Source organism: Durio zibethinus, chromosome 6, assembly GCF_047325235.1.
Source record: "Durio zibethinus cultivar Kanyao isolate XHJ-2024 chromosome 6, ASM4732523v1, whole genome shotgun sequence".
Lineage (NCBI taxonomy): Eukaryota > Viridiplantae > Streptophyta > Magnoliopsida > Malvales > Malvaceae > Durio > Durio zibethinus.
This window is the reverse complement of record NC_143167.1, coordinates 23,611,073-23,633,825: the sequence shown is the minus strand read 5'-3', so window position 1 is coordinate 23,633,825 and position 22,753 is coordinate 23,611,073. Positions and strand designations below refer to the sequence as shown.

Below are 22,753 nucleotides of genomic sequence, written 5' to 3'. Positions count from 1 at the left end.
TTGTTATAAAATATTTTTGTTTGGACATTGACTGTTTTATTTTTAGGCATAATAATAGATTTTTTTGGTTAAATCATTGACTATATAATTACTATTACTACCATCATTATATTTACATACAAATATCTTCACTAATTTTAATTTCATAATTATAAATTCAATGTCATAACTATAATAATTCCTTTCACTACTACTCTCATTTACAATGTCAATCTAACCTTTTCATTCATCCAAATGCATTTAAAATTTTGGGAGATGAAGAAGTATAGAGAGACGTTCATGGCACGGATGACCGCACAAAAATCCCGTACCACTAAGTTATGAGATGAGTGAGCCCCGAGAGGCGCGGCTTGTCTTTTACTACCAGCACTGTGTGCCATGAGTAGTCAAAAAAGGAAGACGGAAAAAAAAAAGCTTTATGATTGAGACAAATAAAGGACACGCGGCATCGTTGGGACCAATTGTAATGATTCTGAAGTTCAGAAAATAATCCTGCAACGGCCCCGCCCCCCCCCCCCCCCCCGGGTGTTCTCTCTCTCTCTCTCTCTCCCTCCTCGTACATCTGCGGCCAATGTCTCGTACACCTCTGCTTTACATTCCATGGTTGTTTTCTTCCTTGCATGTTCAAATCATATTTTTACATTATCATCACTTATTTCAACTCTTTTTACATTATATCACTTATTTTAACTTTTTGGTTCGTTTAAAAATTTAACAGTAGATAAATTCTTCAGCTTTTTAAATTAAATAAAATATGTCATATTTAATAATTTAAGATAATTGATTACAGATCATACATTTGAGATGATCTTAATAAATAATTATTTATAAATTTTGAATATAAAATTTTTTCGTCGAAAAAAATAAATCTTAATCGATTGAATCAATAATTTATTTTAACTCTATATTTTTATACATGTCTTGCACATCAAAACTAGCATTATGTAATTATTTTTTATAATCTATCTCAATTAAACTTCATCTTTTCTCTAGAAGATAAAGGATGTCGAAAATGGAAGTAGAAAGCGAAAAAAAACTATCATAACATGACAAAAGATCGCGAAAAAAGCCAAGTAAACGTCCATGCATTCACAATTCTAAGTGAAATTTTGAAAAAAAAAATGCAAAAACAAATATTTATTGCCTTATATTTAAGTAACTTTTTTATATGCTTTTGGCCACAAGGATTTGTTATGCGTGTGATTTTGGCTGCAAGGGCTATAGCTAAGTGCAAAAATGTTATATTGAGCAATTTTTAACAGAGCTAGTTTGAAAGATGTGTGTACTTGTAAATAGAATTTCTCTAACATTAATATTTCGATTGATGCAATTTTATTATTGTACTTTTAATTTTGAAGCTATTTTATTATCATAGTTCAAATTTTGGAACAACTAAAGAATATTCATTCTGTCACAAACTGTATAATTCAAAAAAATCTAAAAAAATAACTGAAAATGTATGAAGTGGTATTATAAGTAATGAAAAATCTCAAGACAAAATAAAAAAATAATATAAGAAGAAAGAACTTCGATTATTTACATTTAGTAGAAAATATTATGACAAAAGAAAAAAAATAAATAAAATAAAAAGAAAATTTTAGATTTTAGTTTTAGGGTCTTTTTTTTCTTACCTATTATTTTTCTAAATTATTTTTTGAATTGTAAAACCGTATATTCTTTAATTATTTTAAAAGTTAAAATATAATGATATATTTATTCCAAATTTTAAAAAAATTATTTCCTTCATTATCAGTAGAATTTTTAAATTACACAATTGAAATTAATAGAGTAAAACATATCCCTTAAAATATATTTAGAAAGTAAAAAATCTGAATAAAAAATGTTAAATACTAATTGACAATGTATTTAAATACTAACTCAATTAAAAATACAATGTTAAGATTATATTATTTAAAAAATTGATGATAAATTTAAGCCACTCACATAAATGTAATGATAAATTTGCATCTTATCCCACTTTACATATTTTAGTTATATAAAAAAGAAAAAGAAATCTTATCCGTTACAATTCCATGTTAAATTCTCCTCATTATGATCAATTTTGTATTTTGAAATTGAAAGTCATTCGATAATAGTTGCTACAATTTTTATTTATGAATGCAGTCTCATTAAAAAAAAGATAATAATAATAATAATAATAATAATAATAATAATAAAAAAAAAAGGCTTCTATTTATAACATTTTAATAAAACGTTTAAAATATTACTCTTTAATAAATTTCTTTAATTTAATATGATTTTTTTCTCTTAATCCTTTAAATACTTAATTAAAAAGAAAAAAAACGAAACGAAGGATCTTCTCTTTCTTTCTATTAATTTTTTATTAAATGGTAGTGGCATGGTAAAGAAGGAAGAGAGAGACACCGCCCACTCATCCCATGAAATGCTTCCACAGTGCAAACTCTATCCCTCCTCTCTCGTTCCGTCATTCAAATATTAAATTTTATCACCTCAACCAAAGAGAAGCAAAGAACCTCGGTGCTCGTGCGAACCCTCTCTCTTTCTCTCTTTCTTTCTTTCTTTCTTTCACATTGACCCTCTTTAGCTTTAATCTTCCTCTACCTCTATATCTGTGTCATCCTACCTCTCCTTAACTCTCCCGTGGTTTCATCGCTTCTCTCTTTCTCTTTCGAAACAAACTGCTTCTCCTGCTACTACTACGGCTAGTTGTTCCACTATTTCCAATTAACAAAAAAACACAGGCACCCATTACTCATATCTCTTTACTCCTTTGGAATCTTTTTCACCTGGCTAGGCTAATATTACATGTTATTATGGATATGAACATGGGGAACATGGATTCTTCTTCCACTCGCAATTGGATTGCTTTCTCTCTTTCCAAACACCAACAACATCTCAACCTGCCTTCTTCTTCTTCTCATCTCTGTCTCTATGAAACTTTCACCTCTTCCACCACCACCACAACCGCCCCAACAACAACCAACTCTTCAGGTACTTAATTTTAAAACTCTCTTGCTGTACTACTTCCTTTTCGTTTTGTTTTTTTTTTATTGTAATATTAAGTACTATTAATTTCTGAGGTGATCTTGTTGTGGATGCAGCAGCAGCAGCAGAAGAAGATGCAGGTGCAGGTACCATCGCTGGTGCAACAGACTCTTCCATGTTTAATGGTGGCACAAAACTCGAGAATTTTCTTGGCGGTTCTTCCACCACAACTGGAGTTGGAGGTGTACCCCTGTCACAGTTGCCTCGTCATCATCAATTTTCTACTGAAACACCCGTGACTGTCTCTGACAACGAATTATATGACTCCGAGCTCAAAACCATAGCTGCTAGTTTTCTTCGTGGATTTTCCTCTGAACAAACGGACACTCGCAAACAACAACATCAACAGATGGCTAAAGCTGAGACTTCACCCAGAGGAGCTGTTGATACTTTTGGTCAACGTACTTCTATCTACCGAGGAGTCACCAGGTACATAAATGAAATAAACAAATATTACTAGTAATTACCCCCTTCCCCTCCAAATAATATACCACTACAAAATATAGAATTGATTGTTTCATTTTTTCTGTTGGTTTGATTTAGGCATAGATGGACCGGAAGATATGAAGCCCACTTGTGGGACAATAGCTGCAGAAGAGAAGGCCAAAGTAGGAAAGGAAGGCAAGGTAAATTTATACTAAATAGTTTTTCTTTTTTTTTTTCTTTTTCCAAATCATTTTGTTCTTCTGAAAATATTTGAGGGTTTTTAATGTTGTAAATGGATCCATTGAGATCTAGGTCTCATCAACAACTGACCAACTGTTGACTCAACGGTCCTTGAGGAAGGTGCATGGTTGTTGAGTTGCATATGTAACCGGAATAAACAGGTGTTAAAAGAACGTTAATGGAGGCAATTTGTAGGGCTAAGACCTTCTTTTGCAGTTTTGAATACCAAGAGCGGGCATTAGATTTTTGCCTACTGATTTTGCTTTAGTGTTCATTTATTACTATTGGTATTATGAATTGTTAAAGATTCTAATATGCTTATGTTTGCTCTTTATGTGGCATGTACAATGATTGATTGCTGCCATGGATGTTCAAATTCTTCATCATTGTTTTTTCAGTTTATTTGGGTGAGTTTCCAGTTTCTAAGTACTATAATTAAAGATCATCATTTTCTTTTACTGTAACATGAAATATTCTTTCTTGATCACCGTCAATAATTACTTCAGATTGGAGTACTGTTGTTAGATTTTTGTCACTGTAACACAAGATTCTTCTCTTTTGCATGGATATGTCATCAACTTCAGCTTTTCATGAAGATTCTCACTTCGTTTTTTTTTTCCCCTAAATTCTTTTAGGTGGCTATGACAAGGAAGAGAAAGCAGCAAGAGCTTATGATCTTGCGGCACTCAAGTACTGGGGTCCGACCACTACGACAAACTTTCCGGTAAACGATCCTGTTTCTCGGATTCTGTCTTGCTCTTTTTTCTATTTCTATTCGATATTATTAAAATTTTTTCGCTTTTTCTATAGATTTTTAACTACGAGAAGGAACTAGAAGAGATGAAAAACATGACTAGACAAGAGTTCGTTGCTTCTCTCCGAAGGTAATTAAATTGGTACACTTAATTTCGCTATAGACTTTTAGGTCTTTTTTCAGCAAAGATTAAGCTCTCTTTTTGGTTAATTTAATGTTTCAGGAAAAGTAGTGGATTTTCAAGGGGTGCCTCAATTTACAGAGGTGTCACCAGGTTCGTTATTACATTTGTTATTATACCTTGTCTTTTTGCTCGTTAGTCTGGAGTCAATTAGATTACAATAATATATTTCAAGTGAACATAAAATAATCGGTTTTTCCTTCTAACTTTATGTCTCAGGCATCATCAACATGGTAGGTGGCAGGCAAGAATAGGAAGAGTTGCAGGCAACAAAGATCTCTATCTTGGCACATTTAGTGAGTGGTCTTTCTTCCTTTTATTTATTTCCAAAGATTACTGAACCACTATTATATTATATAATTTGTCTTATTTCTCCCTTTTTGTCGACAAAAAAACAATGTCCTTAAAATATGAACATATTTGTTGCGCAGGCACCCAAGAAGAAGCAGCTGAGGCCTATGATATTGCTGCAATCAAATTTAGAGGCCTAAACGCAGTGACAAATTTTGACATGAGCCGCTACGATGTAAAAAGCATTGCCAACAGCAATCTACCCATCGGAGGACTAAGCAACAAATCCAGAAACTGCTCTGATTCAGCTTCTGATAGTAAGAGCACCGACGACGACCGAGATCACTCCTCAGCATCATCCGCTGTGACCTTTGCATCTCAGCCTGCTGCAAGCTCCACTCTCAGCTTTGCAATTCCCATCAAGCAAGACCCGTCTGATTATTGGTCCAATATTATGGGATACAATAACACTGCTGTTTTCCTGAGCAATGGCAAGAACCCTAGTGTCGCACCAACTAATTTTTTTCATCAGTCATCAAACAATGGGTCCGGGTTCCAAAGTCCCAGTGGTTTCAGTATGGATTTTGGTGGGAATTCTGCAGTCAACGGAAGCATTAACAATGGGTTTTTCAGTGGAGGTGGTTGTGTTCAGCAGAAGCAGCTGCAGCAGCAACAACAGAGCGGTGTTATTTCTTCAACATCTTCCCTCCCATTTGCTACACCAATTGTCTTAAATAATAGCGGTAACAACAATTATGAGGGCTCTTCTGGCTATGGTAGCTGGAACATTGCACAATCTTTGCATTCTTATCAAACTGCAAAGCCAAGGCTCTCAGTGTTCCAGACACCAATTTTTGGCATGGAATGATCTGACGTACAGAAGAATATTGGGGATAAAAAACTATGCAAAGGCAAGGCTGAAAAGGAATTCAAGACAAATACTGTGGGGGGTTAGATTGCTTTTTTTTTTTCCTTCAAATTTTCCTTGAATAGGTGAGGTGGACTGACAAGCATAGGCATTTCACAGGAGCTGACAGTGCTAACTCAAGTTCTTCTGTTAAGGGCCTTGCTTCCTTTTCTTTACTTTTGTCCTTTACTGACATGAGTTATATATGGGGTATAAATGAAAAAGGAGATCCTTTTCTCCACAGCTCAGTGAATTGTTAGTATCAAATCATTAATGTAAAACTGAAAATCCTCCATTAATTTTCTATTGGCGAAGGATGTAATTAGGAATAAACCGATTTCGTTAAAAGGATTTTGTTGCTGAGTGTGAAAGGCATCATTCCTTTAATTTCCACATTATTAATAATGGGAAATCTCAAGATATTGGCCTCCAGGTTCAATTTTTATCCCAAAGAGAAAAAGCAAAAGGAAAAATGGGACAACTTTTTATGCATTATAATTATGTTAGACTTGCGTGGTATGAGCGCTTTCCCCACTTTTCTTTTCAATGCTCTATAAATTTATATATCAGACTATGCTATTTGCACATAATAAATATATATAACTAAATAAAATGATATTTTAAAAACAAAAAAATATGTATACATATACATATGTATAACCTTTCCTCTATACATTTTAAACCATAAATTTCATTGTTGGGATTTTATTTATTTGTTTTATTTATTAATGTGATCATAAAAAATATTTATTAATATTTGGATCAGTTTTTATGATATTAAAATTGAGAGTTAAAAATTATGAATTTAAAAATTTTATATGCAAAATAATTTTTAATTAACCAAATATTAAGATAAAATTTTAAAAATAAATTAAAGTTAAAAAAAAGAATGGCATCACAATACCCTTAAATGTGAAATGCGAATGAAAAATCTTTTGACGTGAGGCTTAAGGAACAGGTTTCTTTGCAGGTTGATTGGACATAGCTAACGACAGAATTCAACGGTAACTTTGTGTATAAAATATGAGAACAAACAAAGTGAACAGGCAGACCGGGAGCTAGAGTTGGAATCTGATCTGGTTCGAGATAGATTTTATTCGTCTCGAATTCGATTTGATTTTATGTGTTATTAAATTTAAATGTAATTTTATTTAAATTTTATATTATTTTTTTATATCTAAAATCGATTTTGATTCGATATTATATAAATTATATTTAATCTGATTTGAAATTAATAAAATATTATTTTTTAAAATATAAAATATTATTTTTTAAATATAAATATTTAAAAATATTATTATATAAATATATAAATAAAAAATTAATTAATTAATTAAAAAATAATTTTTTATATAATATCAAGTTTGATCAGGTCGAATTTACCTAAAATCTGGACTCGATTCGATCACGATTGTTTCATAATTTTATTCGATTCGACCTGAAACTCGAATTTAAAAAAAAAAAATTAATTTTATAAGATCAGATCGAATCAAAACTCATTGAGAATTGATTAAATTATCGACCTTACTTGAAACCATACGAGAAAACATACACGTCTTGATCAAGAGGGAAAAAACTCAAAATTATATAAATTGTAAAGTGTATTATACAATACTACCTACCCATAAGAAACATACACACAAATATATACTGTTTTGTAATGATATTTTTGAAAAAAAAAAAAGAAAATAATGACTTTTTTTAAATCAATTTCGAAAAGTTCATATGAAAAAAATTAATTATTCATGTGTATGTAATCTTTTCCTACATAATTTTTCTTAGTCGGGAAAAGAGACTAAAATTCAAACATATTTAAGCCAAGTCGCACGTCACCAAAAGAAATAGATTAAATTTTTGCGATGAATTTTTTATCAAAATTAATACGTAAATTAAAGTGAACAGATTAGTTTATCCCTTTGTTTGCTTGGTGGTGGTGGTGGAAATACTACATTAAAATCATATTAATGTATAAAATGATGGATATGATATAATATTAATTATTTTATATTATATTATATTTGTATGTAAAAAAATAATAAAATTATAAGAAAGATTAATCATTTTTTTAGTACAAGATGATTTAATTTTTTAAAATAAAATAATTATTTTTAATTTATAAGATTAAATTTATATATTTTATTATACTCTTAAAAATTATATTCATAATTTAAATTATATAAATTTTTAAAAAAAATTTAATTAATAAAAAGATTATTTTATTTAAAATTTTATACAAATAAAATATAATATAAAATAATATTATTTAATTTAATCTTATTTATAATATCTTTTTATCTTATTCCATTATAATTTTATATGCTAAACACGTCCTAATCCTATTAATCTTGTTTTAATTAAAATTTCCGAGTGGCCTGAATAGGGTTGGGGAGCATATGCAACAGGCTAGCTGATCTAATTAAATGCCCTTCTCCTGTTGAGGCACCTTTTCAAAGGATAAAACTATGAGGGCAGCTCTTTGGAATTTCGCTCACGATGGATGCTGTTCAAGAGCTTTTTATCAACAATAATGATATGTTTGCATCAACAAAATTTATATTTAGATAAATGAAGATTATTCTTTATTAATTTTTTATATGTTACTATATTCATTTTCATCAATGATATTGACCCATTGCATCAACAAAATCTATATTTAGATAAATAAAATTATTCTTTATCAATTCTTTATATGTTACCACTCTATTCATTGAATGTTACCCATTTTTAACTAATATTTTTTTCTTTTCTAATTAATTTTAATTGAAAAAGTAACCTTTTTAAAGGTTCATCATGAACACTCCACATCAGCTTTTTTACAAGAGCACCTTCTGAATTTTTTTTTCTTCAAATTAGCACCATATGATTAAGTTTTGTTCTTATAAGGGGTTTATATCGTTAAATTAAAACAAGTAAAATTATCTAAATGCCTCAATTAAAAAGTCATCTTATTTGTTTACATAAGGTATTTTTAAGTGTATTGGATAAAATTAATGATATAGTCCTATAATATAAAAGTTACATTAATATAAATTTAAATTTAAATGGATCTCTACCCAACAAACTTTAATAACAGAATAATAATAATACACAATATGACAAGATGCAAAACCCATTTTAGCTTTATGGGATTGAGATGGTGTCGCTTTGAATCCAAAAACTTGAAGAGATAGATATTCAATAAAAAAAAACATATATTTACTGTCTTTTCTTGTCTCTTTTGGATGATTGTTGTCCTCTGCACCTTTCGGTGCTTATTAGATCCTCACCCCACCACCATACCCGTTCGCTCGACTACTTCTTTGACTGTTGCTTCGACTGTTACATTTGCATTGGTTTCTTTTTGCTATCATGTGAAGGACTTGCTTTTTATCTATTTGGACTTATTTGGGTGTGAAATTGACGAACTTTAATAACATGTTAAAGTTAGGCAATTAATTATTCTAGATATTTAAATCGAATAACATTTTTTTATCACACGTGGAATTTTTCAAATTTTATTTGAATTTAATTTTTTTGGATAATCTTAAAGCATACTTCTCTCCTCACTTTATGTATGTAAGATTTTATTTTTGAAATATTTAAACAAAAATTCAATTTTAGTTGACTAGAAAAGATAAAAAAATAAATTAAATATCATTACGGTATTTGATTTTTGACGTTTTTTCATTTGATAAAAAAAGAAATAAGAGATATAAATTTCATTTAAATGCACGATATAAATTTTATTGGAATGCGCAGCAAAAGGAATTCTCTCATTTTATCAAAAATAACTAGACACTTAAGAATTTAATCGATAAAATGAAATCCACGACTTTTCACGGCGTTGTGAACGTTGAAAACAATTAAACATTTAAGGATTTAATAAAAAAAATAACATTTACGATAAAAATTAATCTTATCGCACATTCAAAAATTTTATAATTATTATAATATTTTTTTCATACATTTTAAAAAGTTTAGAAAAGATTCAAATATTTTTCTTCAAAATTAAAGAGTAACAAACACTATCAGAAAATAAAAGATTAGTGACAGTTTTTTAGTAGTGTTTCACTTAAAAACGCCGTTAGCTTCTATATTTTTATAAAACTTAAGGTGTTTTTTTATCAAAACGTAACTAAATAATCAAATAGCGATATTTGTACTTATAAACACTATTAAAGACAAAAATTAACTGTGTTTATTGACTAAAAGGCCTTGAATAATCCTTTCTAAAAAATTAAAGTGATTATTGAATGTGTTTTTTTACAGAAAATGTTTTGAATAATTCCTTTATAAAAAATGGATAGGAGATTATTGAAAGATTTTTTGGTAGACAACACTTTGAATAATTTTCTCATAAAAAATGGAGATGATTATTGAAGGTGTTTTTTGCAAGATACGCTTTCAATAATCCCTCGAAAAATTCAAAAAATGCTAAAGGGAGGGATCAAACCTATGATCATATGGTTAACGATCGTATACTCTAACCGACAACGTTACCCTATTTTTGATAGATTTATTGACAAAGAGATTTATTGAAAGCTTTTTTGATCAAAAACGCCTTCAATAATCTTATACAATTTTTTAGAGAAATTATTGAAGGCATTTTTTTACAGAAAATGCATTCAATATTCGTCTTTATTTTTTATGAGCAGATTATTCAAGCATTTTTTTGCTTGAAACGCTTTCAATAATCCCTCATAAAAATTTAGAAGGGATTATTAAAGGCACTCGAAACGCCTTCAATAATCTCTCATAAAAAATGAAAGGGATTATTGAAGGCATTTTTGATAGAAAATGCCTTCAATAATCCTCTATAAAAAATTGAAAGAGATTATTAAATGTATTTTTTACCAAAAACACCTTCAATAATCTCTTCATCAAAATTTAAGGAAATTATTAAATGCGTTTTTTGCTTAAAATGTCTTTAATAATCCCTTATAAAAAAATTGAAAGAGATTATTGAAGGCATTTTTTTTGCCTAAAATGCCTTTAATAATTTCCTCATAAAAAATAGAAAAGATTATTAAAGGCATTTTTTTTACAAAAATGCATTGAATAATCCTAAAAAAAAAATTAAAGGGGATTATTGGAGGCGTTTTTAGCTAAAAATACCTTCAATAGTCACACTTTTCTGTTGCTAAATTTTTCTTAAATTTAAACCCACAAGACCCCTTTTTTGCTTTTCTTTTCCCTACTTATTTCTTCTATTTCTGCTCATTTTAAGTTGCTTTCTTCTCATTTTCTACCCAAGCTTTTGTCATTTTGTGGTCAATTTTCATCTTTTTTTTTCTTTTATTTTTGCAAATTTTAAGTTTACTTTCTTGCAATTTAGGTCAAATCCCTAAACTTTCTATCTAATTTGTTGGGTTAAATCACTAAATTTTTTTGTCTAATTTATTGCATTTCTATCACTGTTTAAGTTATATTGGTAAGCTTCATTTCAACATTGGCAATTGTTAGTGTTTAACCAATTTTTTCTTTTTTTTACCAATTTGTTTCATTATTGCAATTTTGAGTTTGGTTTTGTTTGGTTGGTGAGAAAATTCAAGATAAAATAGAAAGTGAAAAAAATAGGGTTTTTCTTTGAAAAACTTGAAATTAAAAGTTGAATTTAGTTATAAACACGAATGAAATTTTAGGTTTAGTTTTTTTTCAACAAAATCTTTTTTAAATTACTAAAAAAATTATTACTTGTTAACATGAATTTGTTGATTCATTCAAGATATCCTTAGGAAACCATTCTGAAATAGTCTATTATGTTTTTTTTTTCATATCATCTTGGTATTTGTTTTTTTTTTTTTTTTCAGATCATGGTGTTTGATGAAACGACTTAATCTTACTTGAAAGGATTCGTTGTGCATGCAAACCATTAACAACAGAAGATGTTAGTGACCAAGGTGGGAAAAATCTTTCATTAAATGATAATGTTTCAAATCTATGCAGTAATCAATTTCATACATTTTAATTTTTTAGTTAATGTACTAAAATTATTTGAATGTTATTGTATGTATTAAACTTTGTGTTCCATTCATATTGGAACAAATTATGTATTTATAATATTCAGTTTATGAATTTAAATTAATTTTTATTTCTTTTAATGTTTTTGATTTAATGATAATAATCAATATTAAAAGAAAATTTTTTTAAAAATAAATTTCTTAATTTAATGACGTCTGCACCTAAAAATACCTCTAAATGCCAAAATGTAACAACGTTTTCTACTATAAACCCCACTAAATTTAGTAGTATTTTATACTATAAACGCTTTTAATTTTAGCAACGTTTTATGATAAAAACGCCTTTAAATTTAGCTGCATTTATGATAAAAATGCCACTATGTTAGCAATGTTTTTCTAAAAATATCATTTATTTTCGACGCAAGCATAGGCAGTACTCTTAGCGACCTTTTTGGCAAATGCCTCTAATCTTTTAGTGGCATTTATAAATGCCGCTAAATGTGAAAAAGAAATGCCACTAAAAGCCTAATCCCCTATTGTGAAATGATAAAGTAAAGCTTAAGCTGTTATGAATTATGACACACACACACACACACACACACATATATATATATTATGACACACATACACATATATATAACTCACTAGCATAGCGAGATCATGTGCTTATCTTCTAGAACATCACATCTACATGTTAAGTGATGATATAATAAATCAAGTATATTAAACCGTATTGCCCATATGTCATGTTCGAAAAGAAAAAAAAATGCCAAATGTACTATAGACTTCAGAAATAGTAAAGACTAAATTGTAAACCTATGATACACCATAACTATGTACTAATTAATATTAATCTCTAATTCCTTTTGTTTTAAGTCACTATAATTTTACTGGCTATAATTGTTGAATTCATTTTATTTTGGGATTAATTAGTATCAATTATGACTAGAAAGAGATGAAGAAGGCTTAATCAAAATGGAAATGTCAAATTTCCATTCAAAAGTTGAAAGATATATGGAAAACTGGGAAGAAAATGGTTGAGTTAGAGAGCAATGCACAATAACTTCATGCATGCAAAGTTATGCTACAGTTAAGTCATATTTGTTGGGATTTGCCTTGAATCTCATAATCCTACGTCGAAAGTTAGTAAGTTTTTTGAATTTATCTTGTATCTCACATCGAGAGTTTAGTAAAGGTATAAGGGGTTTCACCCTTATAAATAAGAGGTTTCAGTTTTGGTTTATGAGTCATAGAGAGTTAGACATGAAGAGAATAGCTACGTGAGTAGGTTATTAAAATGGTGTAATTGAGTTTTGGATTAAATTTTGAGTAAGGAGTTTTTGAAGACTTTTCTCATTCTAAAAGTCTCACAATTGTAAAGATTTATTTGATAGTGGATCAGGTTTGGATTAGGCCATTTTGAGTTGGGCCGAAACAAATATATTTATGTGTTCTTATTCTTGATTTGAGCTTTTTATTTTATATATAGGTTCTGCGTGTACATGTTGATTTTTTCAATAAGTGGTATCAGAACGAGGTTCAAGGTTTAAGGTTCGTGGGCCTAAGAGATCGTGGAGTAGTATTTGAAGATGTTTGAAGAAGGTATATCTAGTATGCCTATGCCTAAGTTTGAGATTTCGTTATTTGATGAAAAGAGTAATTTCATGTTAAGGTAAAGTACGATTCAAGATCTATTAGTACAACAAGGGTTAGATCAGGTATTAGAGAGTAGTAAGCCTGAGGGAATGTCTGATGCTAATTAGAATAGGATTCAAAAGAAAGCTATTGGTACTATTAGATTAGCGCTAGTTCTAGAGGTAAAGTATAGTGTATTGATTGAGAGTATTTTGAAGAGTTTGTGGGATAAGCTTGAGGGTAATTATGTGTCAAAGTTATTGACAAATAGATTATGTTTAAAGATGGATTTGCATTCTCTGAAGATGAAAAAAGATACGAATCTTCATAATCACCTAAATGAGTTTAATAGATTGGTTTCTCAATTGTTGGTAATTTTTCTTGATGAGTTAATCAGATGAAGAAAAGATGATACTGCTGTCATCGTGTCTGATGATGATGATGTTGTTTTGACAACTTGTGTAGATGAGATTCAAATTTTGAAAGGTGATAAAGGTTGAGTTTTAGATTCAATTGCTACAATTCATGTTTGCAATGATAGGAGTTACTTTGTGGAGTTGGATGAGAATGAAAAGTATGGGGATATTATGGTTGCTAACAAAAAAAAGGTACAGATTTAAGGCATTGGGAGTTTTCACCTTAGATCTCATAATGGTGTTGTTAGGATGCTTCGTCATGTAAGGTATGTACCAAGTTGTCACTACAATTTGATTGTTTTGGGTGAGTTAGCTTTTCGGGGGTACACATATTATGGTAGTAATGATTGGTTGAAAGTGTACAAGAATAGAAGTGTGATTCTACATGGGAATAGGGTCAAAAATCATTTGTACATGCTTGATGGAGGCTCAGTTGCTGGGATATCTGTGATGAAAGAAAAGAAGAAAGGTAAGCATGTTAGCTTCACAGATACTATTAAAGTGTTTGAAGATTTAAGTCAAAAGAGGATTTGTTGGAATTTGCCTTGAATCTTATAATCCCACATCGAAAGTTAGTAAGTTTTTTGAATTTATCTTGTATCTCACATCGGGAGTTTGATAAAGGTATAAAGGGTTTCATACTTATAAATAAGATGTTTCGATTTTGGTTTGGGAGTCCTAGAGAGTTAGATACGAAAAGAATAGCTAGGTGAGTAAGCTATTAAAAGGATGTAATTGAGTTTTCGGTTAAGTTTTGAGCAAAGAGTTTTTGGAGACCTTTCTTATTCTAAAAGTCTCACAATTGTAAAGATTTATTTGATAGTGGATTAGGTTTGGAGTAGGCCATTATGAGTTGGGCTGAAACAAATATATTTGTGTGTTCTTATTCTTTATTTGAGCTTACTATTTTGTGTGTAGATTCGTATGTGCGTGTTGATTTTCTCAACAGTATTAATGTGGGGGAAAAAGCCTGTCAAATAAGATGGAAAACTTTAAAGCATTACAGCTATGTTTGGTTCACTCAAAATTACTTTTGAAAAATGATTTTCGCATTTTTAATTGTTTTTTTTTATTGAAAATTGATTGGTTAACAAAAAATGACTTACTGATCAATAGAAAAATGATTTCATTTTTTTGAAAATTATCTTATGGATTTAAAAAAGGGAAAGCATTTTTCGAAAAAGAGCTGTCTATGAGTATAACTATTTATTAATACTTTTGAATATAAATTTTACTTATAAATAATATTATATTAACAAATAAATAAGATTATATTAATGACTACTATTATATTACAATCTATTAATAAATAATATTATATGAATAAATAATATACTATTAATATAATGTATTAATAAAACATATTAATACAAGTATTATAACATATTCATAAATAATATTATATATATTAATAAATAATATTAAGAAATAACATTATAATATATAAAGAAATAATATTATATTCTTAATAATATAATAATAAATATTATTAATTTAATTAATAAACATTATGATAATATATGAATAAATAATATATTATTAATAAATAATATAATATATTAATAAATATTATTAATAAATAATATTATAATATATTAATAAATAATGTAAAGAATAATAAATAGTTTTATTTTAAGTATTTTTTATATTAAAATAAGATTTTAATATTAAATATTATTATTAAAATATAGTTATTTTTTAATTTTAATAATTTTAATAATAATTAATTTCAATATATTTTAATAATAAATAATTTCTAATATTTTAATAGTTATATTAATATTATTTGAAAAAAAAAACATATTTTTCAGAAAACAAACAAACAACGAAAAATATTTTTCATTAACTCATCAAAATAATAGAAAATCTCTTTCAATTTAGAAAATTTAAACAATTTTCACAAATTATTTTTCAAAAGTTATTTTTTGCGAAACAAACGGAGCATTTATTTGACTTATTTTTATGATCAGCATGAAAATCAATAGTTTATTGAAATAACATTTGAATTAATGCTCTCATCTTTTTATAAACTTATAGTTGTCATGTAAAAATTTTATAGCCACTACAAGAAATCTGATATATCGTGACACTTAAAAAAATATCGATAAAACCCTAAAATCCATCAGTATAGCATCATAAATCCTATACCAACAATTAAAATGTGTATTAGAATGAATTTTTAATTGTTAGTATATTCCTTGTCAGTATGACTTATAATGACAATTTTTAAGGTGTCGGAATAGTTTACAGAGATATACCTACGGTTCAAAACCATCAATAAATGTATATATGTTAGTATAACATTTGTTGTGTGTTCCACCATTATATCTTTTACCGACGATTAACACCCATTAGTATAGACTTGTATGTTTTAATCTTTTTTACCTATATCGATGGTTAATACTCGTCAGTATAGATTTATATGTTTTAAGGAGTCGGTAAAAACTTTTTTTTTGAATTATATTTTAGTTATTAATATTAATTTATTTATAATCATAATATGATATGGTTTCATATAAAGTAAAAATACACAAAAAACTAAAAATATTTAATAACATTTGAAATAAAACAACCAATTGTTTTATAATCCACAAATTTAAAATAAGTCAAGAACTAACATCATTGTACCAAATCTAAAAAAAAAAAACATTAATATCTATGATTGAATATCTACAAACATGGTGCTCGGAGTTTGCATCAAAGAATCCTCCTGGTGCTATTACTAATGGCTAAACCTCAAATCCTCTTTATATATTTTGAACAATGTTTTGAAGATTGTTCACGTCAGATGCATATTGATCTTTACAACTCTTGTTCCAATGTTGGAGCCACACAATTCATTTCCTGGTCAGCCAGATTGTTATTTAAGAAATTTCTATAAAAGTGAAATAGGCATTAAAATTTCAAAAAGAAAGATTTTTTTTGGGGTGATATTTTTATTCAAAAGGCCTAAGGATAAGTTGCTTATTAGACTAAGAAGAGAAGCTTTTCCCTAGCTACATGTTTCATAATCACATTTATCAAGAGGCCACCAATTCATAATAGAACAGATGAAGTTTTCATCTATTTTTCCTATTTAAGCTATTCCATTAGCAAAAACAGTGCCGCTAATAACATTTTTAGGCCTTTCTCTACTTTTTGAGGTGACAAACATTGAGCGTAAATTCATCCAATATAGCAAAAAATACAAAAAAAATAGGCATGCTCGATGACATAAAATTGAAATTCAAGAAATGAAAAATATCTTTAAGAAATGACGAGAGTCTTAATGCTTTAACTTTGATTTAGCTCTAAAACAAGATGGATGTAGATGGGTTGAAGTTTGTAGAGTCGGTTAAAGGCGGAGAAAGTTGGTGCAAGGTAGAGATTAAGTATGTAAAGTCGGTGGGAGGTGCAGGTAAAGAAAATGATTTAAATTCATAAGTCTATCATTTTTTTTTTGGATTATTTAATGCATTTTTTGCCAAAATTGCCTTGAATAATCCTTTACAAAAAATTCAATGGGACTTCAAGGGATTATTGAAGGTGTTTTTGGCAAAAAATGCCTTCAATAATCCCTTTCAAATTTTGGCCAAAATGTTTTTAATAGTCCCATTAAAAAATTTTTGTATGGATTATTGAAGGTATTTTTGACCAAAAATATTTTCAATATTCCCTTTTCAAATTTTTTTGAATGGATTATTGAATGTGTTTTTGGCAAAAAATGCATTCAATAATCCCCTTAACAAAATTTTTTGTTTAGATTATTGAAAGCGTTTTTGGAAAAAAATGCCTTCAATAATCATTTTCAAATTTTTTTTAGGGGATTATTGAAGGCATTTTTAGCCAAAAACGCTTTTAATAATCCCCTAAAAAAATTTGAAAGGGATTCCCTCAATAAATTTTTATGAAAGATTATTGAAGGCGTTTTTGGCAAAAAATGCCTTCAACCCCCCTTAACAAAATTTTTTGTTTAGATTATTGAAAGCATTTTTGAACAAAAACGCCTTTAATAATCCCCTTAACAAAAATTTTTGTTTGGATTATTGAAGGCGATTTTGGTTGAAAATGTTTTCAATATTCCGTCTCCAAATTTTTTTGAATGGATTATTGAAGGTATTTTTGTCAAAAACACCTTCAATAATCCCTTCTAAATTTTTGTAAACCAATAATTTTTTTGTTTTGGGCCTATACTGATGGTTACATTAATAATCATTAGTATATAACATATTTATACTAACAGATAGTCATATACCGTCAGAAAAAGTTTATTTATACCAACAGTTAAATAAAGTGTTGGCATAAGTATAGTATATTCTGACAGTATTAAAAAATCATTAATAAAAATATTTTTTATTGATGAAATTTAATTGTGAGTAAATAATCCATACAATAAATTTTTTGTATGGATTATTGAAGGCATTTTTGACCGAAAATGCCTTTAATAATCCTGTTCAATTTTTTGTAAGCCAATAGTTTTTTTTTTTGTTTTGAGCCTATACTAACGGTTACGTTAATAACCATCAATATATAACATATTTATACTGACAGATTATCGTATACCATTAGAAGAAGTTCATTTATACCGACTGTTAAATATAAGTATGGTATATTTTGACGGTATTAAAAATTTATCAATAAAAGTCTCTTTTACTAATGAAATTTGACTATCAGTATAACGAAGTATCAGTATATGAAAAATATTTTATAGTGAGCTAAATTCGAATTGGAAATGCATCTATGTTTGAATGATGCAATTGAATGTTCACCTAATAATAATTGTGTTATACCTAATTCAATTGGTAAACGATCAGGGATTGGTCAGTATGGGTGGGTCATTGGACAATTTAGGCAAAGCACGCCTAAACAGCCATGTCACCTACTTTAAGGGGATGGCTCACCATCCATCAAATGAAAGACTTGCCCAAGGTCCCACTAATGACTTGTTAAGGCAACCAAAAAGGAAATGACCCATCAACATCGAACTTATCTAGGATTATTAAATGCAAACCATAGATGCTTAGGATTATTAAATGCAAAAAAAAAAATGACCCATCAACACCGAACTTATCTAGGATTATTAAATGCAAACCATACCTGCTTAGGATTATTAAATGCAATTTTCATCTATTCTCGTGGACGTTCCTCAAGTTCTACACAAGCATCCTATCAATTGTCAACTGTTTCAGTTGAGCTATTATCCTTAATCTTAAACAAAAGGTAGGGAAAAAACCAGATATGTAAGGTAACACACACTATACTCAACTCTTTGAACTTTTTCTTCCCCATTGAAGCTTCTCACACAAGTTTCACCATATTATTTCTTGGCCTTATCTTAAGCACCATAATGACCTAAACGTCAAGCGTGCCTCGAAGTAATAACTCTGGTGCCCTTGGAAAATGTTTTCTGGCTCTAGGTTACCATTATCTTCTTTTTCCATCTCACATTCCTCCTTACAACTAAGACATTTAAAAAACACTTTCAATAATAGGCACTGTCTATGGGAAATGACAACCATGTCTTAACAATTGCACTCTTTTGAGATAATAACTCCCACCATTAATGTTACTATTGAACTTGCAACTACCTTTGAGGTAACATCCTTTCTACAAATTCCTCTTCAAATTTCATCGCCAAATTTACCTTCTTCGAATTCCTCGCTCCCTAACAACACACTTTCATTAAATACCTGAGTGACATAGCCTCTAGGCTTTTATCAAAATTTAATGGGAGTTTTATCTTTGAATGTAATATTAACACCACGGTTGGTCCATATTGTAGCACCTAGACCCTTAAACATTGTTTCTTAACTACCTATGACATAGATCCTTATCTTATAGCCCATTAATACTAGCTTGTGGTCAAACATTCTCCCTATAACCTTTACTATACATGTTTTACTCTCTATGCCATAGATCCCAACATATCAACCTACCATGCAAGTTCTCCTAAACTTTTCTCTAGTCTTCATGGCTCAAAAATAATTATTAAATGGTTAAATGGCCACTCAGCAAAAATTACTCCAATAGTACCAATAGGCCACACAACAGCCCCTCAAAAAAGACCATTTTCCAAAGAAAGCTTAGCATCATTTTTCAGGGAACCACCATTACCACCATAAAACCTAACCCATCTTAAAGAAACCTACCTATCAACTGTTCATAATAGTGCTTACCATTGTGACCACACTATACAAAATCCCACACTAAACCAAACACATGCAAACTCTAACATAGACAATGAGTTAGATGCTCAAGTTACCACTCTAGCTGATCTTAAAAAAGAGAAAATAAAGATCTCTAGTGGCTTGAGGATGATCACAATCCTCTGACTTCTACTATAGGACATGTAAATATCTTGTCTTCTTTCAAGCTATCAAAAAATACCTATGATAGAACTATCAACCCAGAAGACCACTTAGACCACTTCAAAACCTTTATAGATTTACACAATGCTTTTGATGCAGTGAAATGCAAGCCCTTTCCCACCACTTTGCATGGAAGTGCCAGAACATGGTTTATTCCATGGTCTCTACCATCATAGATAGTTTTGATGCCCTTAGCAGGTAATTCTTGGCACATTTATTGAGCAGCAAGACTCTTATACGTTCCTCTATGAGCTTGTTGGGCTTGAAGTAGAAACCTAAAAAAACTTTATAGTAATACTTAAAAAGGTTAAAATGGCCTTTTTGAAGATTAAAGATCTTAACGCTGAGTGGGCTATCTAGGCCTTTACTTTTCGGTGAGGCGTGACCATTAGAGATTTTCACTAGTAAAAAATAAATTAAAATAGTTATGTTAGCTATACAAAACGGACCAAAAGTTTGATAAAGCCAAGGAATTAAAGTTGTGATAGGGCTAAGAGACATGAACAATGTCAAAAACATCTATAGGGAGACAATAAGCGAATTGACACATCAAGCTAATGATTTCACAATAACCATCCAGGCACATGGAGCAAGAAAGAAAAGACTAGCATAATAATAATGACAATAACAATAGAAACCTTTAAGCATAGTATAATCAATACTAAAACCAAAATAGAACCCTAAATTCCATTACACAATGACTAGCCTAGTATCCTACTTGAAGAAATAGCCAAGCAAAACCCCCATGAAAGAGATAATGCATTTGCCATGAAATTGGGAGGCATTCCATCGATGGGTCATAGCTCCCTAGAAAAAGATGAAAAAGTTGGAAAGCATAATAAACACCCAACCAACCTTCTTAAGCAACAATCCCTAACCCACCAAAATCACGAGGCATTAAATTGCTAGAAGGGTGAGGGCTCATCCCACCAAATGGAATAAGCCCGTCATGAAAAAGTTATGGGTAAACGCCTAATATAAGGCATCATTCATGTTATTGTGGAGGCCATTAAAGATTGGGCAAATACCAAATTCAAATGCAAATCACACTTGTGCAGTGTAATAGCCATTGACGTTTGTGGCACTTAATTTTATTAGAAACAATCCGATACCATTCAGATATAATTTGGGCTTATCTTTGCACATGGGCCAAGATCTTTTTTTAGGTCTATTATGCAATTATTTTAAAAGTCCAATGTGTGGCCCATAATGCATCCTTTTAAAGGTTAATTACATAGCCCATTTGAAGCCTAATAGTGACCCATAAAGGCCTATTTTTTGGCCTAATTAAGAGCCCACATTAAAAATGGCCTAAAATAGTCCAAAAATGAGAGCCCAAATTAGCCACAACATGGTTCATTCAATGGCTCACAATGGAGCCCAAATTGACCACCTTCTTAGTAGACCTAAACATGACCGTTATTGAAAAACCTATAACAAGAAATAGAAGGTTGAAAGGTTTTTAAAGCCCAAACTAAAAAACTAAAGAAAAAGAAAATGAGCTTGCTACCTTTTTTTCACATGAAAATTTACATGCAAAAACTAAAAGGACACTAGGCTACAAATAGGTTGATGGTCGACCAACAAAAACTAAAAGTTGGTGATCTATGAAAAGAACAAAAAAGAGTGGTCTTATATACAAACAACAGGAAGTGATTTGGTAAAAGGTAAAAAATAAAAATAAAAAATAGTACAACTTGAGAGGCAATGGCAGAGGGGTTTTAAGGATATAAAATGTCTTAAAAGAAGGGCTTTCAGATGAAGAAAAAAAATAAAAAAATTTTTTAGGCAAACTAAAAACACAAAAAAGAAGTCTTTGGCGGGAACCGATAAAAAAAACTAAAAAAAATAAAAAAATAAAGAAAGATGAGCTCTTAAGAAAACTTAAAGAAAAAAAAAGAGTTAAAAAATAAAAAAAAAAGGTTACTAGAAGTTTGTGAAAAAAAAAAAAGATGAAAAATGTTTGTTGTTCAATTAAAAAATAACAAAAAGAGAGAGAATGCTTTAACAAAAAAAAAGAAAGCTGTTAGTTTTCAAGAAAAGCAAAAAAAAAAAAAGGTAAACTTATTTTTCTTCCTCACGACTTGTTTGTATACATGAAATCATTATCATGTAGTTTGGATGAGTTTTAAGAAAAGACCATTCTTTATGTTTCATTTAGTTTCACTATTTTTATTTCTTTCTCAGCATGAGGTAGTTTTTTTTTTTCTTTTAGTGTTTAGAAACCAAAAAAAAGATAAATTGTATTTTGGATGCTTGTTTTGTTTCATATATATTTTTTTTTTTTTTTGTGTTAGGAACTTCATGCTTCATTTTATCTAGCTTGGGGGTCGTTAGGAATGAAAAAGGGGAAGTTTAAAGCTTGCTTCTTTCTGTGTGTGGCATGTATGGGTGAAAGTTTCATCATTTTATGTTTGTTGACCATTTCCTATTAATCGACTGTGTACGAATGTTAAAAGGTGTATTTTGGTCATGTTTGTTGTTTCTTTTTCCATAGATAAGATGTTATAAAGCTTAGAGTTTTACCCTGTTTATGTTTGCTGCATCTTTATTGTATATGGGTTGTTGTTTGTTGTCTTTATTGTTCATG

At 29.3% G+C, this 22,753-nt stretch overlaps 1 protein-coding gene across 2 annotated transcripts; it reads left to right on the top strand.

Annotated features, from left to right (window-relative positions):
* Positions 1–2,432: 2,432 nt before the first annotated feature.
* LOC111285401 (AP2-like ethylene-responsive transcription factor AIL5) lies at positions 2,433–6,174 on the top strand. Of its 2 annotated transcripts, none has more exons than XM_022874843.2 (9): positions 2,433–2,973; positions 3,087–3,456; positions 3,571–3,653; positions 4,092–4,100; positions 4,329–4,417; positions 4,504–4,577; positions 4,671–4,721; positions 4,848–4,924; positions 5,060–6,174. In XM_022874843.2, the coding sequence occupies exons 1-9, from the start codon at positions 2,796–2,798 to the stop codon at positions 5,785–5,787; spliced, it is 1,659 nt and encodes a 552-aa protein (XP_022730578.2). In that variant the 5' UTR covers positions 2,433–2,795; the 3' UTR covers positions 5,788–6,174. The 2 variants fall into 2 exon arrangements, with proteins under 2 accessions (XP_022730578.2, XP_022730577.2); XM_022874842.2 differs by having other exon boundaries at positions 2,434–2,973; positions 3,084–3,456.
* Positions 6,175–22,753: the final 16,579 nt, after the last annotated feature.